This window comes from Crassostrea angulata, chromosome 5 (genome assembly GCF_025612915.1).
Source record: "Crassostrea angulata isolate pt1a10 chromosome 5, ASM2561291v2, whole genome shotgun sequence".
Lineage (NCBI taxonomy): Eukaryota > Metazoa > Mollusca > Bivalvia > Ostreida > Ostreidae > Magallana > Magallana angulata.
The window spans coordinates 2,644,449-2,666,824 of NC_069115.1; the positions used below are offsets into that span (position 1 = coordinate 2,644,449).

General features: G+C 35.5%; 3 protein-coding genes across 5 annotated transcripts in view; 2 read left to right on the forward strand and 1 right to left on the reverse strand.

The window, feature by feature from the left end:
- Positions 1-622: 622 nt before the first annotated feature.
- Positions 623-2,683, forward strand: LOC128182902 (probable serine/threonine-protein kinase mkcB). Its single transcript, XM_052851678.1, has 2 exons — positions 623-854; positions 1,752-2,683. Exons 1-2 carry the CDS (start codon positions 776-778, stop codon positions 2,264-2,266), a joined length of 594 nt encoding a protein of 197 aa, XP_052707638.1. The 5' UTR covers positions 623-775; the 3' UTR covers positions 2,267-2,683.
- A 2,849-nt stretch (positions 2,684-5,532) lies between these two features.
- On the reverse strand, positions 5,533-7,889 carry LOC128182908 (uncharacterized). The gene is made up of 2 exons (XM_052851686.1): positions 7,736-7,889; positions 5,533-6,241 (listed from the first exon to the last, which is right to left on the reverse strand). The coding sequence occupies exons 1-2, from the start codon at positions 7,800-7,802 to the stop codon at positions 5,832-5,834; spliced, it is 477 nt and encodes a 158-aa protein (XP_052707646.1). The 5' UTR covers positions 7,803-7,889; the 3' UTR covers positions 5,533-5,831.
- Positions 7,890-8,682: 793 nt separating this feature from the next.
- Positions 8,683-22,376, forward strand: part of LOC128182898 (sialomucin core protein 24-like) — a 32,224-nt gene continuing 18,530 nt past the window's right edge. Inside the window, exons 1-3 of one of the 3 annotated variants that reach the window (XM_052851670.1) lie at positions 8,683-8,875; positions 17,698-17,739; positions 21,892-22,005. In XM_052851670.1, coding sequence (XP_052707630.1) covers positions 8,809-8,875; positions 17,698-17,739; positions 21,892-22,005 — 223 coding nt within the window. In that variant the 5' untranslated portion in view covers positions 8,683-8,808. The remainder of the gene's footprint in view (positions 8,876-17,697; positions 17,740-21,891; positions 22,006-22,376) is intronic. The other 2 variants (XM_052851671.1, XM_052851672.1) reach the window with 2 other exon arrangements.

Below are 22,376 nucleotides of genomic sequence, written 5' to 3' on the forward strand. Positions count from 1 at the left end.
ATTAACCTAATGAAGTCTTTGACCTGTCGTGGATTATAGGCCTTTCAATATGACTCTTCATTAGGGGACTTAGAATATGACTCTCGACTATCAAACTCACAAGATGCCCTTTAATGATAAAGTAGTTTCCCAACGATCAACAAAATGAACGACTTTTTATCTTTTTTTTTTCTTACGCTAGACATTTTACACAGAAACTTGTACCAACTATTTCGTAATTAAAATCTTCATACACGTTCAAGAGATAATAAAATCCGCATTATATACAGTTCACACAGACATACAGATCCTCTTTTCACAAATTATAGAACTATATTTTATGGTACATTGTAGTAGAAGAAGAGGTACATAGCTGGAGCGGTAATAGTACTGTTATAGTAGTGATGGTCCACTCTGTGGTAGCAGTTGTAAGACCCCACGTGGCATACTCTGTACTTTTTTACCCAGACGTCCTTGTACCCCCCCCCCCCCACCCAACAGTTCAGCCTTTGGCACGTGACCTTGTCTATAGTTAGTCTCTCCGACTCATCACTGTCTCTTTATCCTACTTATCCCCCGTTATCTGAGGTGATCTGATTGACCTACCTGTATACACCTGTATACACCTGTACACCTGGTCGGTCACCTGCTCACAGTCTGATCAGCCATTGAACCGTGACGCACCTCCATTGGTCCCAGCTATAAATCCTCGATCGTTCCTCGGATTCCGACAGACGATCTGACTTCTCCATTCTTTTTGTTCCGTTCTCTCTGTTCCGTTTTACCTCCGGACGCCATGTCTTTCTCAGTTCTACCTTGCCTCAGTATTTTTGTTCTCTGCCTCGCCAGTTTTCGAGGGGGCGTTGTTTTCGCTGGTAAGTGCTGAAATTTTTTTTAATGATTTCTCACAGTGCCATGAGATAACTCTGTTATAGAATTTTGGTTTTAGTTAACCAGAATATTTTGATATAATTAAATTTTGGTTGTAACACGCTATTTAGTTGCCTAAAAAAATTTATTTTTATATTTTAATGTTAAAGTTGTTTACGCCACAATATGTAATGTAATTTCAAAGGTCAAATTGCCTTATTTTCTACACCTAATAGCATAATTTCATGATAAAGTTTGGGTAGCCATTTTTTCGGCTTCAATGCGCTTTTAAAAGAAACGGTTTATAAAACGTGAACTGTGAACAGTAAATGCTCGAACAAACTGTGTGGCCTTTGCACAAATACCTACTGTGGATTAATGATTTTAAGACGTAATTTTTAATAGTGCTAAAATCAAGAAATTTCGCGGCTGTATTTTATAATATTTACATTCTACTGTGTTTTTCCATTAAATTCCGTGATGTTTAAATGCCTCTAAATGCAACAAGTAGTCAAAGGTCAAATTGACGAGTTTTATTATGACGTCACAAACGTTGAACGCTGTAAACTGCAACGTCACAAGCGAAAATCAAAGTTCACGCTTGTGGCTGTTACTGAGGCTCTTCCATTAATATTAACTTACCCTTAGGATAAGATAGGAATTTTAAGGTATGAATCACATTTGAAGACAAGGCAAGAAGTTAAAAAAAATGTAAATATAAGCATTAAATCATAACGCGCGTTACTCAATTTGTATGCACACACCGCTGCAGTTATGAGAGTGTATACTTCAAAAAATCATGATTCAATGCTATAATGTCTGCATATGTGGACTTTTTTTCATCCTCTTACAACACGAGAGTACTATTCTACTGTTTTTATTTGACAACATTGTGATTTCAGGTCCTCTTGTAAATGCAGATGCTAATAATGGCACAACAGTTGATATCAGTACAGCAACAAGCTCGAAAATAACCATGACAACAAATGCCGTCACAACTAATAACGCTGCTAACATGACTACAGCGTCCATGACAACCAGCAGCCAATCAAATATGACTACAAGCAGCCAATCAAATATGACCACCACCAGCCAGTCAAATGTGACAACTGCATCCATGACAACTAGCAACGTCACCAGCAATATGACAACTGCATCCATGACAACTAGCAACGTTACCAACAATATGACAACTTCGTCCATGACAACCGCCTCTGGAAACTCTAGCGTACCAGTGACGTCATATAAACCAACTCAACCAACTAAATCTACCACTACGACCGCCGCCCCCGAGTCGTCTGGATTCAGTGGCGCCTCTTTCGGCGGGGGTATCGCCCTCGGGGTGGTAATTGCGGCTATCCTTTGCTTCGGTATCTATAAGTACAAAGGCCGAAATTCCGGGTATGCCCAGTACTAGACCGTCTCAAAATCTCAATTCCAACACCAACGTTTAGGTGCTGGTGGGTTTTTATTAGTTTTCTGTGATTTATTACGGAAGGAGACATGTCAAAATACATGCTATGAATACTTTTATACCTTTTGATACTCCAGTTTGTACCGGTATATCACTGTATTAGGGTTGCTGAACAGTGTATTGCTGTGGCGTGTTGTTGTGACAAGTGCTATGTGTTTATATGACCATGAATGCATGTTATAATCATAGATCATCTTTTGTATTTATAGTAGAGAGTTCTATGTGTGAGCGAGCAAATGATCAAACGAGCGTGTTAGAGCGTGCTAGATTGTGTTTTGTAAGAAATGGCTGTTAGAACCATTCTGTTATTCTGTTTACCATATCATGAGACATTTTTTTATTAAAGAAAAATACCTTCAGGTTTTTAGGGGTTTTTTTTAAGTTTTATTTTGAGATAGGTCATACACGCGCGGAATTGTTGCATCCCGGCTCGTGGCAAAGTCTTTTGACTTTAAGTACAATATACAATGTGACGACACTATAGCTTTAGAAGAACAAATTCCAAAGAAGTTACTGTACACAAGCAACAGTCAATAAATAGTTCATATCTATGAATATACTATGAAATTTAAATTTCTTTTCTATCGGTTTCTTTGCTGAACGGCTTTAGAGTGGCGGGGAATCATCACAAACCCTGTATTTTCCCTTAAAAACACTAGCGACACTTTTTTACTCTTCCATTTTTGAGCAGGTTTCAGAAAAGCTTGAAAAATAGAATAAATAATAAAAATTTGAAGAATACAACAAAATACAATCAGGAAATTTATTAAAAGGTAAGGAATTAATGCACGTTTTGTTTTTGTTTAAAAAGAATCCGTCAATCTAACGTTTAAGAACATAGATCGCATTAAATGATATCAATTATAATATGAAACGTAAAAAATGACAGGAAAACATCAAAATGAAATGAATATGAAAACTATAGATAGAAATCAATTCAAACTATGAGTAGACATTTTAAATTTCTTTGTGCATTATCTGAGGAAAAATCATGCATCGATAATATTGAAGTTTAGCTCAAATATCAACAGGTAGATTTTACAATATCCTGTATTCTATAAAAAGTTTGTCGTAGATGCATACAAAAAACGTTCGGGGCTGCTTTTCGCCTGTTAGAATTACCCGAGAGGTTACGATTGTAAATGACTCAGGAATATTCACGAGACAGTCCGTTGTGATATGGATAGGTGTGGGTTCAAAGGTCAATCGCGGTCCTCTTTGGACCGAGGGAGGCTTGACTCCGTTGTGGAGGTGTGTCGATGACGTGATAAGATAACACGGCCAGCACGTGATGCATGCATTGGGCAATGAATCAGGCTGGTATGTTCTTAAGTGGGTCATTTATCCATTATCAATTAGATAAACCTGTGAAATTGCACGTGTTATCTATAATTTGATGATTTCAGTTAATTTGAACTGCAAGACGGTAAAAAATATATATGAAGACACGGATAGCGTAAGCGTGTTATGTAATTTTTTTCTGCAACGATCGCTACCTTCATAACCCGCATGAATCATCAAAGAAAGCATTTTATTGTTTAAACCAATATTAAGATCTTCCTTTTAACTAATTATTAAATTGATTGTAAAAAGTAAACGAATTCCCTTAATTACTGTTAATGTACATTTAGTACGTCAGCTATACTCTGTATCGAGTTTTTGCTTCCACCTCTTTTTGCTTGATATTTTGTGCTCAAACTTAGTTCATCCACTAATATGAAAAATGACCAGATTATCGGTTTTGAAATGCCCCCTCTACCGCTTCAGGTTTCAATACACATCCAAAAATATACATTTTACGGGGTTTTTGCATTGCATCAGCCATTAATAAGCCCGGGTGATAACATTGAAAAATTGCGCGAGGTATCCCGAATACTTCCGAATGAACAAAAGATGTAAACATTTCCTATTATAAATCTCCGTAAGAAATTTGTTTTCGTTCCTGTGCACTTTTATGAGTGAAAAATGTTAATTGTTCAATAAATATATCTTGGATATATTCCATGTTATCGATTTCAACTGTATTTCTTTACAGGTATGTGTATTTTCATTAAAAATCATCAAAAAGTGATGGAAGCAATAACTTGGGACAGATTATAAAAGAAACAGCCAAATCGTCACCTGTGAGACATTCATTCTGACATCATCATGATTATTTCGTGCAATCCGTGATTTTTATAAGGCCGCTGAGGGTTTCAACAGGGCGTATAGATTTCAGTCCTGTCAGTTTCTTGTCAGTCTCAGCCGCTGTAGATTTCGACCAATCGATAAACGGGGCGTGTAGATTTCAGTCTGGCTGTTTCTATACAGCTATGAATTAACTATAAGAAAATAATACTTGGTAGATGTAAATATATGATAGAAATTGTCTGCAGTTTTTTTTTAATTACAGTAACAAAATGTTGCAAAAAAATCAGTATGCAGATATTAAATCATATATATGTATAACTAAGTTTTATAATCCATATTAAAATCTGAAATAGCAGGGCTTCTCTTATAATTTTTTATGGATGCTATTTTCATCATGCATGTACATTTTCATTGCCAAATAACCATTCGACAATAACAAATACTGAATATTTAGGAAACCTTTTCAATCCTGTATGACACCAAAAACACTGTTGGGTGAATACATGTGTCATAGTAAGATAAAAGCTCTGATTAGAAATAGGGGAGGAGACAACGACGACTTCTGTGGAACCCAAGCGGAAGATCAATTTCTATAGCCTGTCCCAATATATTAAGCAGCACATTTGGCCGATTTTTAATAAATATACAAATACCTGTGAAAGAAAAATAATTGAAATCGATAAAAGGGGAAATTTCCCAGATATCTTCATTGACACAGTTTCATTTTTTATTCGAAAAAAATTCACAAAAACGAAAACAGATTTATAATGGGGAATGTTTACATCTTTTGTCCATTCAGAAGTCACTCGGAATACCACGCGCATATTTTCAACGTTATCATCCGGGCTAACTGTAATACAAAATCCCCGTAGACATCATATCACAACTTCTAATGAAGCAAAAAAGGCATAGTTAAGTTCATTGAATCACAGTGGCAGCTGGTTCTCTCTTCATTGTAGTGTTATTATGTACATGTATCTATATACTGTATAGTTATTCTATCCGTGTCTTATTATTCGGTTACAGGTGTAGCTCGTGCACACCCCCCCCCCCTTTTGGATCCTCGTTTGAAAATAAATGGCATAATGTTTATTGTCTATGAGTCATCCAGAAGATCAAAGCACCATATTGAAGTATTCACTAAGGCTCCGCTCTGATAGGGTTTGATTTGTAAATATGAAAAATTGCTTCCTTAAAAAAGTTCCTTAGCGGATGTTCTATGAATACGGCGGAAAATCTCCAAGTGAAACCATTTTGTCTAGATCCGTGTAAAATTATTGCGTGCATAAAGAAATATATCTCTATATGAACTTTTAAAAAATTACAGTGAAATGGAATGAATCAGAAACAGTATCTCTATTAAAGGCTGGACTGTTTTTTACAACACTTCATAGTTAGGACCTTGCATCTTTCTCCTCATGGTCACGATAAGTATTCCAAAGAACAATAACAGCAGAAAAATCCCCATCCCCGCGCCGATCCCCCCGCCGAACGAAGCACCGTCAAATCCGGGCTTTGTGGTAGAGCTGGGTGGTCCATGGGTGGATCTAATGGTGGAAGTCTTGTTGGCGGGAAGAATTGAAAAGTGGGGCGTAAAGTCTTCCGTTGTGACATGCGCAGTGGTGACGGTAGTGATGGGTACAGATGTACTGATGTTCTGTGTTATGACTGAAGCTGTTGACACGGCACCGGAAGTGATCGAAGGGGCGGATCCAGTGCTGTTTCCGGTAGTTATGGTGGATCCAAGAGTTGTGATGTTATCTGTGGTGGCGGATGATGTAGTGTTTTCTGTTAAGTAAATGTTCCGCTGTTATTATGTTCACAATGCATGCATTCATTGCGCTGATATTTTTGTTTGCGTTGAATTGCTTTTCTCATATCATATGTACATGTATAAAACTCAATTTTCAAGCGAATCTGACCCTCCACGATTTTTATTTATCCGGATGCGGATGTTAATGAAGGAATTATACAATTAATACTAAATAGATATTATAATAGATAATTGATGCATGAAAATTAATTATAATCATAAAATCACAATTGAAAATCTCTAGATTGTGCACTCGATCCACCCCCTTCAACAGATTATGATTTTGAGCTTTGGCAAAGTTATGGGTTTTTTTAATCCTCATGTCAATATTTTTTGAGTAAGTTTTGAAGTAAGTCTACCCCCTCTACCCCAAAACACAAACAATACGATGCTTGAATATCAATGTACTTAAGATTTATAATCCATATATATACTATTGTCAAGATCTAGTAAATGGTTCAAGACTGTCTTTTTGGTGCTAGAACCATTATGACGTCATAATTGAATTGATGAATCTTTTCCTGTATTTTACGGCTTTAAAGGAATTATGTCGAAAATAAAACAATATTTTAACCTTCCATATTTAATCACGGGAAAAGTAATCCCGGTACCTATATTAAATTTGACATCATTTTAAAGAAGATGTCAAGGGCTTGTTTAATGCCGTTTTTGGAGAGACTGTAGGCATTCTTTATTTGTTAAGCACAATTTTCTTGAATTAAGTTGTTGAGTTCTTCCAGAAAAATCAAATGTTCATCGAAGTTGAATTCAATTAACTGTTTGTATGCGTGAACGTATCATCGAACCTGTGACTTTTCTAAATTCGCGAAAATTGATGCTCGCGAATTTAATGAAACCAAATATTATAGAAATTATAAGCATTTGATTGAACAAAACATTTATGATGATAGTACAAAATATTCTTACAAGCAGTGAAACTGATCCTCAATTTGATTTTATTATGCTACACACACACAAGTTATTTTACCTATTACTATTAAAAAAACAGAATGACAATTAAAGAATTATCGAGAGTATAACTTAATCGAAAACATTAAACTCACAGGTACCTGGCGTTGAACATATTTTCAGTTACAATAAGATTATTCCCTGTATTATAATAAGGTTATTATATCAGTTACTATATATAATTATATAGTGCAGGGAAAAAAGAAAGGATTCTAACGTAAGGCGCCTATTTTTGATATAAGCCTATTTTTGAAATAATTAAACATCTATTATTTGAACTCACGGGCGCCTGTATTTGAAATCATCCAACATCTAGTTTAAACTTACGGGCGCCTGTGTTTGATTTATATATGAATATGCAGTAATGTGTATCACTCACGTACCACTATACAACGCATTGACCTACATGTACATGGTTGGTTGATACCCATAGTTCTAAGTAAATAAATTCATATTTGACACCGATACAGCTGAACAGTAAAGAACGAAAATAAACTTACGACAGGCACCGAAAGTTGTGGACAGAACGACGAGTCCAAGGCTGACTAATGTATGTAGGGAGCCCATCTCAAGACCAGGGAGACAGGTTGCAGTAATTTGTAGAGTTATGTCCCCTGGTGACTGTTTTGTATTATAACGGTGTGTCCTCAGGTAGCTTAAGCATGCTATATAGATTATATAGATATACATTTATTTGTTTACTTACTCATTGAATTATCTCCAGTCAGGGTGGTTATATCTCAGAGAGAGAGAGAGAGAGAGAGAGAGAGAGAGAGAGAGAGAGAGAGAGAGAGAGAGAGAGAGAGCGAGAGAGAGCTGTATCGCCCTGGGGAACTCAAACTTGTTCAATTTATGTCAATCATCTAAAATATGTCTTGCCCACTCCCCATCTCCTGCAAACAAATATTATTTCTCGCCCCCCCCCCCAAAAAAAAAAAGAAAGAAAGAGAAATTATGGCGTCACATTAATTCATTTGGTCATTGCTATCTGAGATGTGCAATTATATACATTGTATGCACAAAACAAGTTAGTTCCGTCATCTCTTATATATATGTACAATTATATCTGGTTGAAATAGAACTTCAATTATTAAATGTATATGAAAGATTCATAAATGAAAAGATACCGTATTGATCAATAAACCAAATAAATAAATGATTGAATAGGTAAATTCATTTATTTATTCAAATGTTAAATAAATACATACATGTAGATAAATAGATAATGAAGAAATAAATAATTGAATATGATAATTTAAAATTGAATAGACCCAATAGATAATTAAATAAATAAATCTAGATAAAACCACAGAGGCCAAGCCCGTTTTAACTTTAATCTCAATTAACCATGAATAAAGGTTACATTGAAATCAATGTTAAAACCGGCTTAAATTAGCCCCTGTGGATGAAACCGCTCTGTGCCTAGAATGAATAAGAATCGGGTTCGACATTTCTATTTCAACATATTTTTTCTGGATACATCCGGTTGTGAAAATATCTGAGAATTGGAAAACGAAAGCAACCGAGTTTTAGAAAATCAGAACACGCGCGGGAACATTTGGTAGGATTCAAGATGTCCAGACTCCATTTTGGAATAGTTGCAGTGGTTTTGGCTGTGTTGTCTTTTACGCAGTGTAGAGGTATGTGTTGGTCATGTGATGCTATGACAGGTGAAATGACACGTGTGAAATGTCTTGTACCTATCCCCATTTCACCCCATGTCCCGAAATTTATTGGAAAATCACCCTCCTTACTTTAATACTAATGGTTAAGCAGTAAATACTTCTAAATCTTTCGTTATTGGAAGGATTCTTTCTTTTTTTTTGACTTAGCTGTAAGTTAATGAGATACAGTAATCGTAAGATTTTCCTATTTATATTCAAATTACACAAAATAGGCAACAAGGAAGGATATTAACAACCTCTGTCTATGATTACGCATGAAATTGTATAAAAGTTTAACTTTTTTAAGATCAATATATCAATTCACTGCAAAAAAAAAAAAAACGAAAAAAAACAACAAACCAAACAAACTAAAGTATGTCCCAAATTATTGCTTCCATCTCTTTTTGATGACTTTTTAATAAAAATACACATACCTGTGAAAGAAATGCAGTTGAAATTGATGGAAGGGTAGCTATCCAATATATCTTTATTGACAAATTATCATTTTTCAGTCATAAAAGTTCAATGGAATGAAAACAAATTTCTTACAGAGATTAATAATGGGAAATGTTTACATCTTTTTAACATTTTAAACTGACTCGAAATACATCTTTTCTCCATGATCTGAACTCCGGAACTCACTCGGAATACCTCGCACTATTTTTCAATGTTATCATCTGGGCTTAATTATGGCTGAGGCAATGCAAAATCGCTGTAGACTTTTTTTTTTGTGATGTGTATTGAAACCTGAAGGGGTAGAGGGGACGTTTCAAAACCGATAATCTGTACATTTTTCATATTAGTGGATGAACATAGTTTGAGCACAAAGGTATTTATTGTTATCAAAATATCAAGTGAAAAGAGGTGGAAGCAAAAACTTGGGACAGAGTATAGTTGGTAATTCATGGATCTTGGCACTTGGACACTTCCTGATAGAACCACTGACTTTTACGTGATGAATAAGTTTAAAGTTTGCTTCGCTGAGGCCATTTGAAAAAAAGATCTTGAGTGGAATCAAAACTAAACAACCTTTGTGATGCAATGTTACTGATGCACTAAGTGTTGTTTGATTTATTGGTACTCAATCTATTTCATGTCTTTATTTGTGTGTTGAGGTCAGCTCTGGGTGATTTATTAGTACTCAGTCTATTTCATGTCTTTATTTGTGTGTTGAGGTATGGTCAGCTCTGGGTTTCCTGTCTCTTGTTGGGGATTTTGTAAATGAATAACATCAATTAAAGACCCATTGAGGAAAAGTTCAAAAGTTTGGGTTTAATTTTAACATACATGAAGTCATATCCATTTCTGAATCTGAAAAACTGAGTCAGACAAATTTTTAATAGAGTTTGTGATGTGAAAATTTTGACATCTTTCATCAAATCAGAAAATCTCAGGCCACCCCGCTCTATAGTTCAATACTAATTTTCCGATAAATTCATTTCTCTTGCAATGCAATCTACTATAATTGGAAAGTCCCATTTTAATTCTTCAATAGATTGGGGGGGGGGGGGGGGGGGGGGGGTACCTGTGGCGTTTTGAAACAGAATTGTTGGACATAAGAATGTCCCAGTGGTCTGGACACAAAAATAATAATAAACATAATAGAAACACTCCAAAACAGGGATAATGCACTAACAATTTGATACATGTACATGTGTTGAATGCATGCAATAAAATTGTCAACATTTCTATTTTTAGATGTGTACACTCCTGTCATTGATAGTGTTAAGATAGAAAAGAGAGTGTCAACAAAATCACTTATTACCTTGTACCTTTTTTATTTTTTATTTTTTTGGGAACAACCCTCCCCCCCCCCCCCCCCAAAAAAAAAATTATGCCAAGTCACCCAAGTGGTGGAATAATAACTGTTTATAACATAAAGTTTATATTTTGAATTAACAATGTACAGATGGGGAGAGGGAATAAAATCAACAACCCTTCCCACCCCCCACCCACCTCAACCCTTCGACCCCCCCCCCCACCACCCCACCCCCCCCCTCCCAAAATTTTTTTCTATTGCCAATTAAGTCACCCATGTGTTGGAATAACAACTGTATAGATAGTATATTTTATATATTACATGTATTAAATGATCAATGTACAGGCATATAGTGGGAGCATCTATATATAGAGTGAATTTTGATTATCTGATAACTGTTATCTGTGTAGAGTTTGAACAACAAAATGTATGCAAGGGAGACTGTTTAAAATTCTGATCTATTTCACAATCTTGTAAACAGCTTTGTGTACTCCTAACCACTCCCAATTCCAGTGTAGCATTTAGTTAACATGCTGAACCAGGATAATGAAATATTCTGCATTTTCTGTTGCTTTTAATGCATGGTTGAGTGGGAAAACATTATCAATGGTGGTTGTTTTTAAATAGCTAATTTTATTGATAACGGTACTTACCATCTAGACTTGATGAAACTAGATAGTGAAACATGTAGTTAACACCTCCTGACTTCCTGGTTTTAAGGTAATATGTTGTCTTGGAATTTTCCATTAATATGCGGGAAAAACTGGCAATATTATGAGGAAGCGTGCATTTTGACTTGCATTGAAATTACACCTTTAGGCTTGTTTATATAAACAGTTCTAACTAACCCTACCTGTTGAAATTGTTAATTGCTATGAAATTTTGAAGCTAAGTTTCACATTTACTTGCCATATAAATGTGTTTTTAGTGGCACGTGCCAGTGTTTCCATGTATTGATTCCATGTATTTTTAATAGGAATTTTTATTATGTGTGTGTGATTTCATGAAAGATAACTGTATATTTAAATTTTAATATAATTCTTTATTTGGTGATTCATGAAGGTAGCAAGTATTGTAGAAGAAATACATTAACCTACGTTCGCGAGTTATGTAATTTTTTCTTCAATGATTGCTATACCTTCGTAACCCGCATGAACCATAAAAGAAGCATTTTAATGTTTATATTTACATGTTTTTTTTAAACAAATTCTTGAATTGATCATAAAGAGTAAGTAAACATGTTACATGTAAAAGAAAACTAAAGTGTTGATAAATTAAATGTACATCAGCATGTTGGAAAGAAGATGTAGCCAATTCTGTTTCTGTGGGAATTTGAGCCTGACTTTCAGACGTCACTAAAAATTTCAATCAATCAACAAACTGGTTAGAACTGGATCGTGTAGATTTCAGCTATGTGGTTTCGACAGAGCTATGAATCACATTCAATTTTCTTAAGAAATAGAGAGAAAATACATAATGGGTGTACATACAAACCAAATTCATGCACGTTTTGCAAATCTTTTGTACATGATACAGCAAAAAGTAACCATGGTAACACCCGCGGGAAATGGAAGCTTACATGGTTTACAGTTCATTTCCTATCTTTGGCCGACAACCAGTCGGTGAGGGTCAATCAGTGCTGCTGGTTTTACCACTTGTCATTGAATTCTGTGATCTTAAGTAAATCTTAAACAAAACTTGGTCACATACTTAGGGTTCAAAATTAGTTCATGTCCATAAGTCTGAGAGAGTAGTAAAAATAGTATCAGACCGCAGTAGAAATTGCATTAGACAGCAGTAGAAATTGAGTTGGACTAGAAGACTTTCAGTGGCGTAGCGTCCTTTACGCAAAAACGCAAATGAATACACAAAATTTTGCAAAGCATAGGTCTTCTGATTTGAGTTTCCTATTGTTTGCACGTAAACAAATCGTATTGAGACTCCACTGAATTATAATCTGCATATTAAGTATTCAGTTCTCATCGTAAACCATACAATTACTACGATTCCGGAACATACCGTCATTCCATACTTTCAAGTTTAAATATTCATACTAAAATCTGAAAACACATGAAGTTTTGAGTGTTTGTCCGTAATTGTATTCTGTCAGTCTATACTTACATGTAATTTAAAGTCGGCGGTCGGGTTAAATTTTGACAAAGTCACAATACATTGTGGTAAACTTGATCAAAAATTTGTCATTTAGGTTAATATGTTACGGTTTGAATAATAGACATGTTTCAAAACGCCTATTATCTTTAGTCATATGCAGTTGGTTTCCGCTGGGGTATCAGTGTTTCAAATATAATTACACATTCTTTTAAAATTCAATATTTCCCTTACACAAACAGTATGTAAAATTGTACCATTTTGAGACAATATCTCATCCTCAAAAGCCTGTAAATTTAAAAGCTAAAACCTAAAATCAAAGAGCATCGGTGGTCTTGAAATTTTAAAGAAAATATTCGAAGAGTACCAGGTAAATAATGTTTGTCTCGGAATTCAGCAACTTTTGTTCATATTTATTGGAATCATAATACTTAAAAAATGTCATATTTATTAGGCTGTTTTGTCATTCAAATAACATAAAATCCAGGAGCTTCCGGGGGCTTCGCCCCCTGGGCCCCCACCAGGGCTCTGCCCTGGACCCGCTGGCCCCTTACCCCCAGACCCCCTACCTTTTTTTGAATACAGTAAATTGAAAGGTAGCTACGCCACTGACTTTGTAGGACATTAGTCCATGTGGATAGATGACAGTCTTGAATTGGGTCCGATTTTGTTTCTTTTTGAGTGAAAGAGTTTAATAAAAAAAAAAAGAAGAAGTTAAAATCGAACTCTGATACATGTAAAGACTGTTTGAATTCTTGTTTCATATCCAACTTAATTTTCTGATTACCAGTCAGGGGTGCGACTGAAATCCATCATATTTGAAAAATAACTGATTACGTGTATTGTCTAACTTACAGACTTACTAATTTGATAAAAAATAATGAAATGCAGTCATATTCATTTTTCAGAGATCACTTTATATCTTAAAACAAACTCCAAATAGTTATGACTGTTTTTAACCATGTTTTCCAAAGGAAAATCTGGTTAAAGAAATTGTGAAAATGACGAGCAGGCGGCTGCCAAAAGGGTACCCTCATTGTATGGATAACTCCTACAGTTTTCAAGATAGGAAGTTGTTCTTTTGCAGATTAATTGTACATATATCAGAGGTGTGCATATTGCTAGGATTTTGATTTCAGATAATTTATGAAAAAAAATACCGCTTTTGAACTTGATCATATTTTGGCAAAATATTGCATATAGGGTACTCCATTTCACTGGATATGGTAGGTAGTGTTTATCAATTCAGGGTTGACATGGACTATGGATTCACTTCACATAAAATTTAAAAAACCTGGTTTGCTGTCACATTGACAGCTTTTCACTTGTTCATCATTATTCTAAAAATGATGGATTTCAGTTATTACAAAAATTCAGTTTTATGACTAGAAATCATCATTTTTAGATAAATCGGTAAGTCTGGGCACACTTAATTATCTCATTTGTTTTTCGGGGGTGCTCTTATTAATTTTGGTTTCAACTGAGGGTTAAGATGGTTCTCTCCACATGGGACCATGGCTGGATAGTGTACTACGAAAAAATGGGTTGGAAGACTTAACTTGGGAATGGGAAATATGATGAAAACAAGTCATATCTACAAAAATAAATAGATGTGTACAATATATAGTTAGTAGAAATGACAATAATTGGTGATTTTTCAATATGATGGATTTCAGTCACACCCCTGACTGATTACTGGTAATATTTATTCATCCATTAAATTATTACATTGTATTAACATGCACAGGATTAATCCTGATATTTCCTGTAATTTGATAATTTGTACATGGCTATCCTAAATCTTATTCCCTCCTTGTCATTGATGTCTATAAATAGTAAAACCGTCACATGATCATTTAGTCAGTTTTGACAACAGCTTGCCCCCGTGACTTTTACTTTATATGACAGTTAACTGTGTGTCACAAAATGGTGAATCTAAATCATTCTAAAACAGCTTATATCGATTGCCAGATTTGGATGTCAATTTCTGTGGTACATGCAGTATAGTTTCTACTAACAAGCAGATTCTGAGTTTGAATACAGCAAGGACTTGTGTTTTTATGAAAAATAATCAATTAACTTTTTTTCCTGTCATTTTTACATCAAATGCATGCCAAACTGCCATACCTTCAAGAATATAGGAGTTTCATGTTTGGGCTTCACAAAATGTATGCAAAACTTTTTCCAAAAATGGGGAGGATCTTTCAATGAACTTTACTTTTTTGGACATGGCATTTAGGCCTGCTTCATCTTGAAAGAGCTATTGAATTATTGTACACATTTTTGTGTTAAAAATTCATAAATTTGATATTTTCACTCTCTCGCAGATGGCAATATTTGACATGGAGACTACTGGTACTGGTAATTCCCAAATGTCACATGGGTCAATGTATTGGCTCCGTTAATTTATAGCAGCACATGACAAAATTCAATGAATCAGATATTAAACAAATTGTTGATGCAATGCAACAGCACTTGGAAAAGCTCAATAGTATGTAAAGAATTGTCAATATCTTGTCATATGACATTTATGTGTGCTCTTCCTGTGAGGGCTATGACAAAACTTGAATTATCACGGCATACTCTAAAACCTGGCCTGGCCTGGCTTGGCCCCATTGGCCTGGCCTGGCCTCAAAGTTGGCCTGGCCTCACTTTTGGCCTCAAAATTGGCCTGGCCCCAAATTTTGGCCTGGCCTCAAAAATTGGCCTGGCCTCAAATTTGGCCTCTACAAAAATTTTTGGCCTCAAATTTATTTTTATATTTTCTTTACATATTTGACGTTTTTATTGATGTTTTATTGATTTATTTTCAATGCACATTAAACATCACTTTTGGTGCCTATAGTGTCTTAAAGTGATAATGTATCAAAAATAATAGTTACAATTGAAAATATAGTACTAACAATGTATATCTATGACTAAAAGTATGTTGAGTAATCAATTCTAACAGATTTTTATTCAGTATGATTTAAATTCTTAAGAACTTAAGAATGTGATTTTGCCCTGCAATTGTATAACGATGGCATGTTTTTGCAATGTATTTAGATCAAACTGCTCTCAGGATTAGACACTATCTATGCAACTCTTCTTTTACCAACGACTTGTTTGAGAAAAAAGTAATGGAAGAGGCCAATATTTGTTTATTCTATCAAAAATCACAAAATGTTCTGCTTTGTTCAAATTCCGATGATGACAATTCTCCATAGGAGAACAATTATTTCCTAAGTATACAAGCAACACATACAGGAAACTCTACTCTATAATCAGGAGGTGATGAATTAATGAACACCGGGTCAAGCTATCGAGGGATGCAATGTTGCAGTCGTTCACAAATGCCATTAATTAAATTAGACATGTGAAATGTTAAACGGCAGGATAGGCAATGAATCTGACCCAAATGTAATAGATTAAGGACAGAAAAGGTTGATATTAAATTTCTGCTGGGGAGGGAAATTTGGGCTTGATTGGTGTTGACAGGTAATATAAACAAACAGCAGATTTTAAAGTGCATTACACAGTGATAACAATTTAATGCTATGTACCAGTTTACAAATGTTTTGGATATCAATCAGGTCAGTCTCTTAAAATGATGTTTAAATTTTAAATGGGAGATGGGAGTGACAACTTAATCGCTTTAGTATTGGGAAAATCTATTTCTTATAGTAGGAGCAGTGCTGTGCATGCATGTCATAGGTATTTTTTGTGTGATTAGACATGGATTAAAGTAATTCAACTTGAAAAATCGGTCATCTTGTCATATATATTTTTTCATATGATTATTCCTTAAGAATATTCAATTCTGAAAGAAATCAATAAAAATTCAATTTGAATCTAAGAAAATGAGAAAAAAAGAAATTTTAAAATTTGAGGCCAAAAATTTTTGAAGAGGCCAATTTAGAGGCCAGGCCAATTTTTGAGGCCAGGCCAAAATTTGGGGCCAGGCCAATTTTGAGGCCAAAAATGAGGCCAGGCCAACTTTGAGGCCAGGCCAGGCCAATGGGGCCAAGCCAGGCCAGGCCAGGTTTTAGAGTATGCCAATTATCACCAGGACGCAGCTAGACTACCACTTGAAATCACGATAGGAAGAAGTACTGGAGTTCTTAGTGCACAAATGCAGGATCATTAGCAGTGTTAAAACAGTCAATTGTGAACCTGCAACAGCTGTTAGATGAGTCAGGGATGCATTTTACTTACCTTGGCCAATTTTCTTGAATTGACAGCTTAGAGTTCTACTATTACACACTTAATATGTAAATAAACTTGTATACAGTTACATTAAGCCTGTGTTGCTGAGGAGAGAGGGATGATCTAATAGGTGTATATATATGATTTGGTCAAACGAATTAGGTGTATTTATAGAGTGTACTTGAAATACAATTAGTGCAAAATCACTATACTATAGCTTATTGGGCAACAGAAGATTGAAGTTGCTGTTTCATTCAACCATTAGTAAATTGAATTACCAAGAACTAGTTCACCCTTGTGTAAAATTATAATTCTGGTCGCGTGTGAGGGGAAATGGAACTTAATTCTACCGATCTCATGTGAGAGGGGAAATAACTTCAATATTGTCTACTTCCTTCTTCCTTCATCTTTTCACCAACCATTTAATCTCATAATACAGTGTAAACTGCCAGGGCCTTGGTGATGAAAACAAGAGGAAAGACGTTTTTCAAACCCTTAGAAACAAAAATTATCATCTTTATCTTTTCACCAACCATTAAATCTCATAATACAGTGTAAAGCTATATGAACTTAAATTATGATGTTAGTGAGCAGAGTGTAAAGTGAAAAATGTGTGATTGGCACAGATATCATGGTTATTATATATGTAAAAAAGATAGAATTGTATATTTATGATCATAGTTGCTGTAGTTAAATGCTTGTCAATATTTTAAGTCAACAGATATTTCTGTTTTGTATATTTTAGCGGAGGATCCTGTTACCACTGTGGCTCCAGTCAATATTATTGGTAAGGTTTCCCCACAATAGAAATATAACTCTTCTATCTATCAACCCATCACTACCAGTAGAAAGCATGCCATTTTTAATACCATTAATACAGCCTAGATATCACTTCAGCCCCACTCCCTCACACCACATTTAAATATCACTTCAGTCCCACTTCCTCACGCCACATATAGATATCACTTCAGCCCCATTTCCTCATGCCTCATATAAATATCACTTAAGCCCCACTCACTCACACTGCATATATAGATATCACTTCAACCCCACATGCCACATATATAGATATCACTTTAGCTCCACCCACTCATGCCACATATATAGATATCACTTCAGCCCCACTCCCTCATGCCTCATATACGCAGCAATGTTAAGGCGTCCCGATAAAATGCTAAAATACAGCTGGAAAACGATATTATTTGAATCATCGCAAAAATACTTTGACCGGGAGTATTTCTTAAAATCTCTGTTACATTTATTGACACCGATGTTAAACATTATATTTGATGAATTTTGTGACGTCATATGTTCTTTGTAATCACGTGACGGGCGAATCCTAATATTGCAAATGATCTTTTTAAATCGCATCGGCGCAGGTGATTAATGACATTAAATCATACATATTTTTAAGAAAAATTCTTTGTTAAGTCATTTACTTTGAAGTTCTTGCTCGGGAAAGAAATAGATATTTCATTTATGGAAGATATTGTTGAAACATTCCAGAAAATCATCAAAATAATGCACATTTTTACTAATCAAAAGCGATTTACAAAAAATTGGGGTTAATCCGTAGGTTTCCGTAGCACGATTCACATTGGTACTTATATTCTCTACCAATTTTACGTAAAATATTCTAAAATTGTGTTGATCTTTCACCTGCGCCAAGCTGGTTTTACATGCATTAAAATTTCTTCATTCAGTTGTTTACACGTAGCAGGGAGAGTTTCCAAACCACCAGTTTATAAATAGTCTTTTACTTAACATGAAGCTTTACAACTGCCGATTATTTGATACTGGATTTTAATATGAATGAATTTTGTACGTCCAGCATTAGCGGCAGCATCTATGTAAAGGAAACATGCGGTTTTATAGTGGTTTGATGTAATTCACTTTTAACGTTGAGATACATTCCCTGAGAACTATCGACAGGAATGCAGATCGTGACGTCAAAGTTAATTATGACGTCATATCGTATGAAGTACAGACAAGTGACTTTCTACACATCGCTGTAAAATCCATCGGGAAGCCTTAATATGCCCGCGTAGATATCACTTCAGCCCCATTCTTTCATGCCACATATATGGATATCACTTCAACCCCGCTCACAAACGCCACATTTATAGATATCACTTCAGCCCTATTCACTCACGCCACATATAAAGATATCACTTCAGCCCCACTCACTCATGCCACATATATAGATATTACTTCAGCCCCACTCACTCACGCCACATATCTAGATATCACTTCAGCCCCACTCCTTTATGTCACATATAGATATCACTTCAGCCCCAATCCCTCATGCCACATATATAGATTTCACTTTGACCCCACTTGCCACATTTATAGATATCACTTCATCCCTATTCTTTAATGCCACATATATAGATATCACTTTAGCCCCACTCACTCATGCCACATATATAGATATCACTTCTGTCCCATTCCCTCATGCCACATATAGATATCATTTTCAGCCCCACTCACTCATGCCACATATATGGATATCACTTAAGCCCCACTCACTCATGCCACATATAGAGACTGATATCACTTCAGCCCCACTCACTCATGCCACATATATAGACTGATATCACTTCAGCCCCACTCACTCATGCCACATATATAGATATCACTTCAGCCCCACTCACTCATGCCACATATATAGATATCACTTCAGTCCCATTCCCTCATGCCACATATATAGATATTACTTCAGCCCCACTCACTCATGCCACATATGTAGATAATCACTTCAGCCCCACTCACTCATGCCACATATATAGACCACACTTTAGCGCCACTCACTCACTCCATGCATACATTACTTTAGCCCGACTCACTCATGCCTCATATATATCAGTTCTGCCTAATACTCACGCTATGGATATAGATTATTACATGGCAATTTTTATAATCGCATCCTATATTAGCCTGAGGTCGCAGTATATCAGGGCTAATATAGGATGCAATATAAAAATTGCCATTTTAAGATTATATTATATACTTACAGAAAATATTAAAGAAACGATAAAAACATCATGTGATGAATGATTATTGTTAACAAATCGCTCCGTGTCTATATATTCCATCTCTGATAAACTTCCATGAAATTTTTGTGCCAGCTGTTTATATACTAGGTTGACGCCAACGTAACTATTTGACGTCATACTCGGAGATCAGAGTTGTACGACACATACCGAACTCTACGTCATAATAGCCGATGATTAACGGAAAGAGGTGTGATGTAACATCTGAAGATTGCCGGAGAGGGGTGTGATATTAATAGAATCATTCATTATTACGAGTGTGGGATAGTGAAATTCCACAGAGGGGACAAGATTCACGGTCTAGGACGAGGCTTTGCCGAGTCCTAGACCATGAATCTTGGCCCCGAGGTGCAATTTCACTATCCCACACGAGTATATAATGAATGATTATTTTTCTCGCATTATATTACCTTAAAAAATGATGTTTGACAACTTTCTGTTATGACGTTCAAAAGATTACTTTCGGTTTATCCCTCCGCGTGCTTCAAATAGTGCAAGTCAAAATAACAGCATACAACAGTTTTTTAAATTAAAGATATGATAAATTGTAATTAATTAAGTAAAACAATAATTTAATGAATAATCTCAATCCACCATTTTGCATTTCCGTACAGCAGACAACGTTTGTTTACAGATTAAAGCGGCGTAGTAATACACAGTGTAAGACAGAAAAATCTCACACTGCTGTCTCACACCGGACAAACCAATCTCACACCGGTGATGATGCGAGAAAAATCTTATATCACACCCATAGGGTTTATATCACACCCCAAGGCGAATTTTCGATTTATATCACACAGGGCGGAAAAGGGTATATTTTCTATAAGTATACAATATATATAGATATCACTTCATCCCAAATCATTGAAACCACATTTATAGATATCACTTTAGCCCCACTTCCTCACACCACATAATATAATTATCACTTCAGCCCCACTCACCCATGCCACATACTTAGCAGAGTTCTCCAAATCTTTCTGTCATGTCAGCAAGACCGATAAAAATAAGAGTTTTTTCTCGGACTTTTTGCGCTCTCAAGACTTATTATCCATTTTCAAAACACCTCAGTAATTATATGGAGAATTAACATAAGTTTGGCGAGTATTTTGTACATTATGACGCGGTGCGTTTATGTTGCTGCTAACAGATGTATTCAGACAATAGCAGCAAGTCTTTCAATCATTTTCCAACCAAGATCAAGTCCCAATTACTGACAGCGAAAAAAAACTCTAGAACTCTGCATAGATATCACTTTAGCCCCACTCCCTCATGCCACCTTTATTTACCATTCTTTGATATCCAGTACCATTGGTCCCATCATTCTAAATGACTCACCACTCACTGAACTTTTCTCATTCTTATGAATAATTAATGCTGTTTGGCCCCTTCACACGTTCGTGGAGGAACCATTCCCACTCAATATGCTTAATATGTACGTATGCATTTATCAACAACGACATCATGATTGTTTTCATATGTCCAAAAACTAAGAGTTTCATATTCTCCTTGCAATTAAAGAGTATGTTCACAAGAGCAAGAAAAGTTCAATGCATTGACCCACGGCCAGTAAGCATTAGTGAGACTGGTCGTTCCTTCGATGACTCCCTCAGATGCCCCCTCCGACCATCACTATCAATACCCCCCTCCCTCCCAGATCACTGTACCAGGCATAATGCATGAACACGATGAACACAATTAAAAAAAAAGAAGTGATAGCTCAATCCTTTTAAATTAATGCAAATAAAAATCTTCCATAATTTAGGATGTGAAGTTTCTTTTATCGCTCACTCTGGTAAAAAGGTGCAGGTTATTTATTAATAAGATTTTAACGTTATTTCATAAAATGTAGAGATGTTGCTGACAGGTGTCCCTTTCTGTTCCAGATCCTAAATTGAACTGTACTCAGTATGGAGAAAACCAAACAGCGTGCTGTGAACGACCAAGCTGTGCCTTCGTGAACTGTACTGTCAACAAGACGACCGGAGAGACCCATATAGGTCAGGGAAGGGTTCAAGGTCACAAGATGACCTACAAAAATTGTGTAAATTTTGGACAGCCAATGTTTGCCTCACATGAATTTTATGTTATTTAATAGGACATTCAGCAAAGACTCGAATGAAATATTATTTCAATTATATCTACATTCCACATATTCTTGGCATGTGAAGTTTCTGGAAAGCTATGTTCAGCATTTATAACACCATTACACAGACAAGGTGCTCAAAGTTTAAATTATAACTATTAAAGTTGAACTTGACGTCCCAAATGTGGAACGCTGTTAAAGAGAAAAGTCGCAAGAAGAATTCATATTTCACACTTTTGAATCAATGTGGCTGTTACAGATTTAAACTTCCCCATAGAATAAAAC

What these genes read in the sequence shown, in the direction of transcription:
- LOC128182908 (XM_052851686.1), bottom strand. Translation starts at nt 7,802, where the DNA reads ATGGGCTCCCTACATACATTAGTCAGCCTTGGACTCGTCGTTCTGTCC. An exon ending in CACAACTTTCGGTGCCTGTC is followed by an intron (nt 6,242 to 7,735) that starts GTAAGTTTATTT and finishes TTTACTTAACAG; the next exon opens with AAAACACTACATCATCCGCC.
- LOC128182902 (XM_052851678.1), top strand. Translation starts at nt 776, where the DNA reads ATGTCTTTCTCAGTTCTACCTTGCCTCAGTATTTTTGTTCTCTGCCTC. An exon ending in AGGGGGCGTTGTTTTCGCTG is followed by an intron (nt 855 to 1,751) that starts GTAAGTGCTGAA and finishes TTGTGATTTCAG; the next exon opens with GTCCTCTTGTAAATGCAGAT.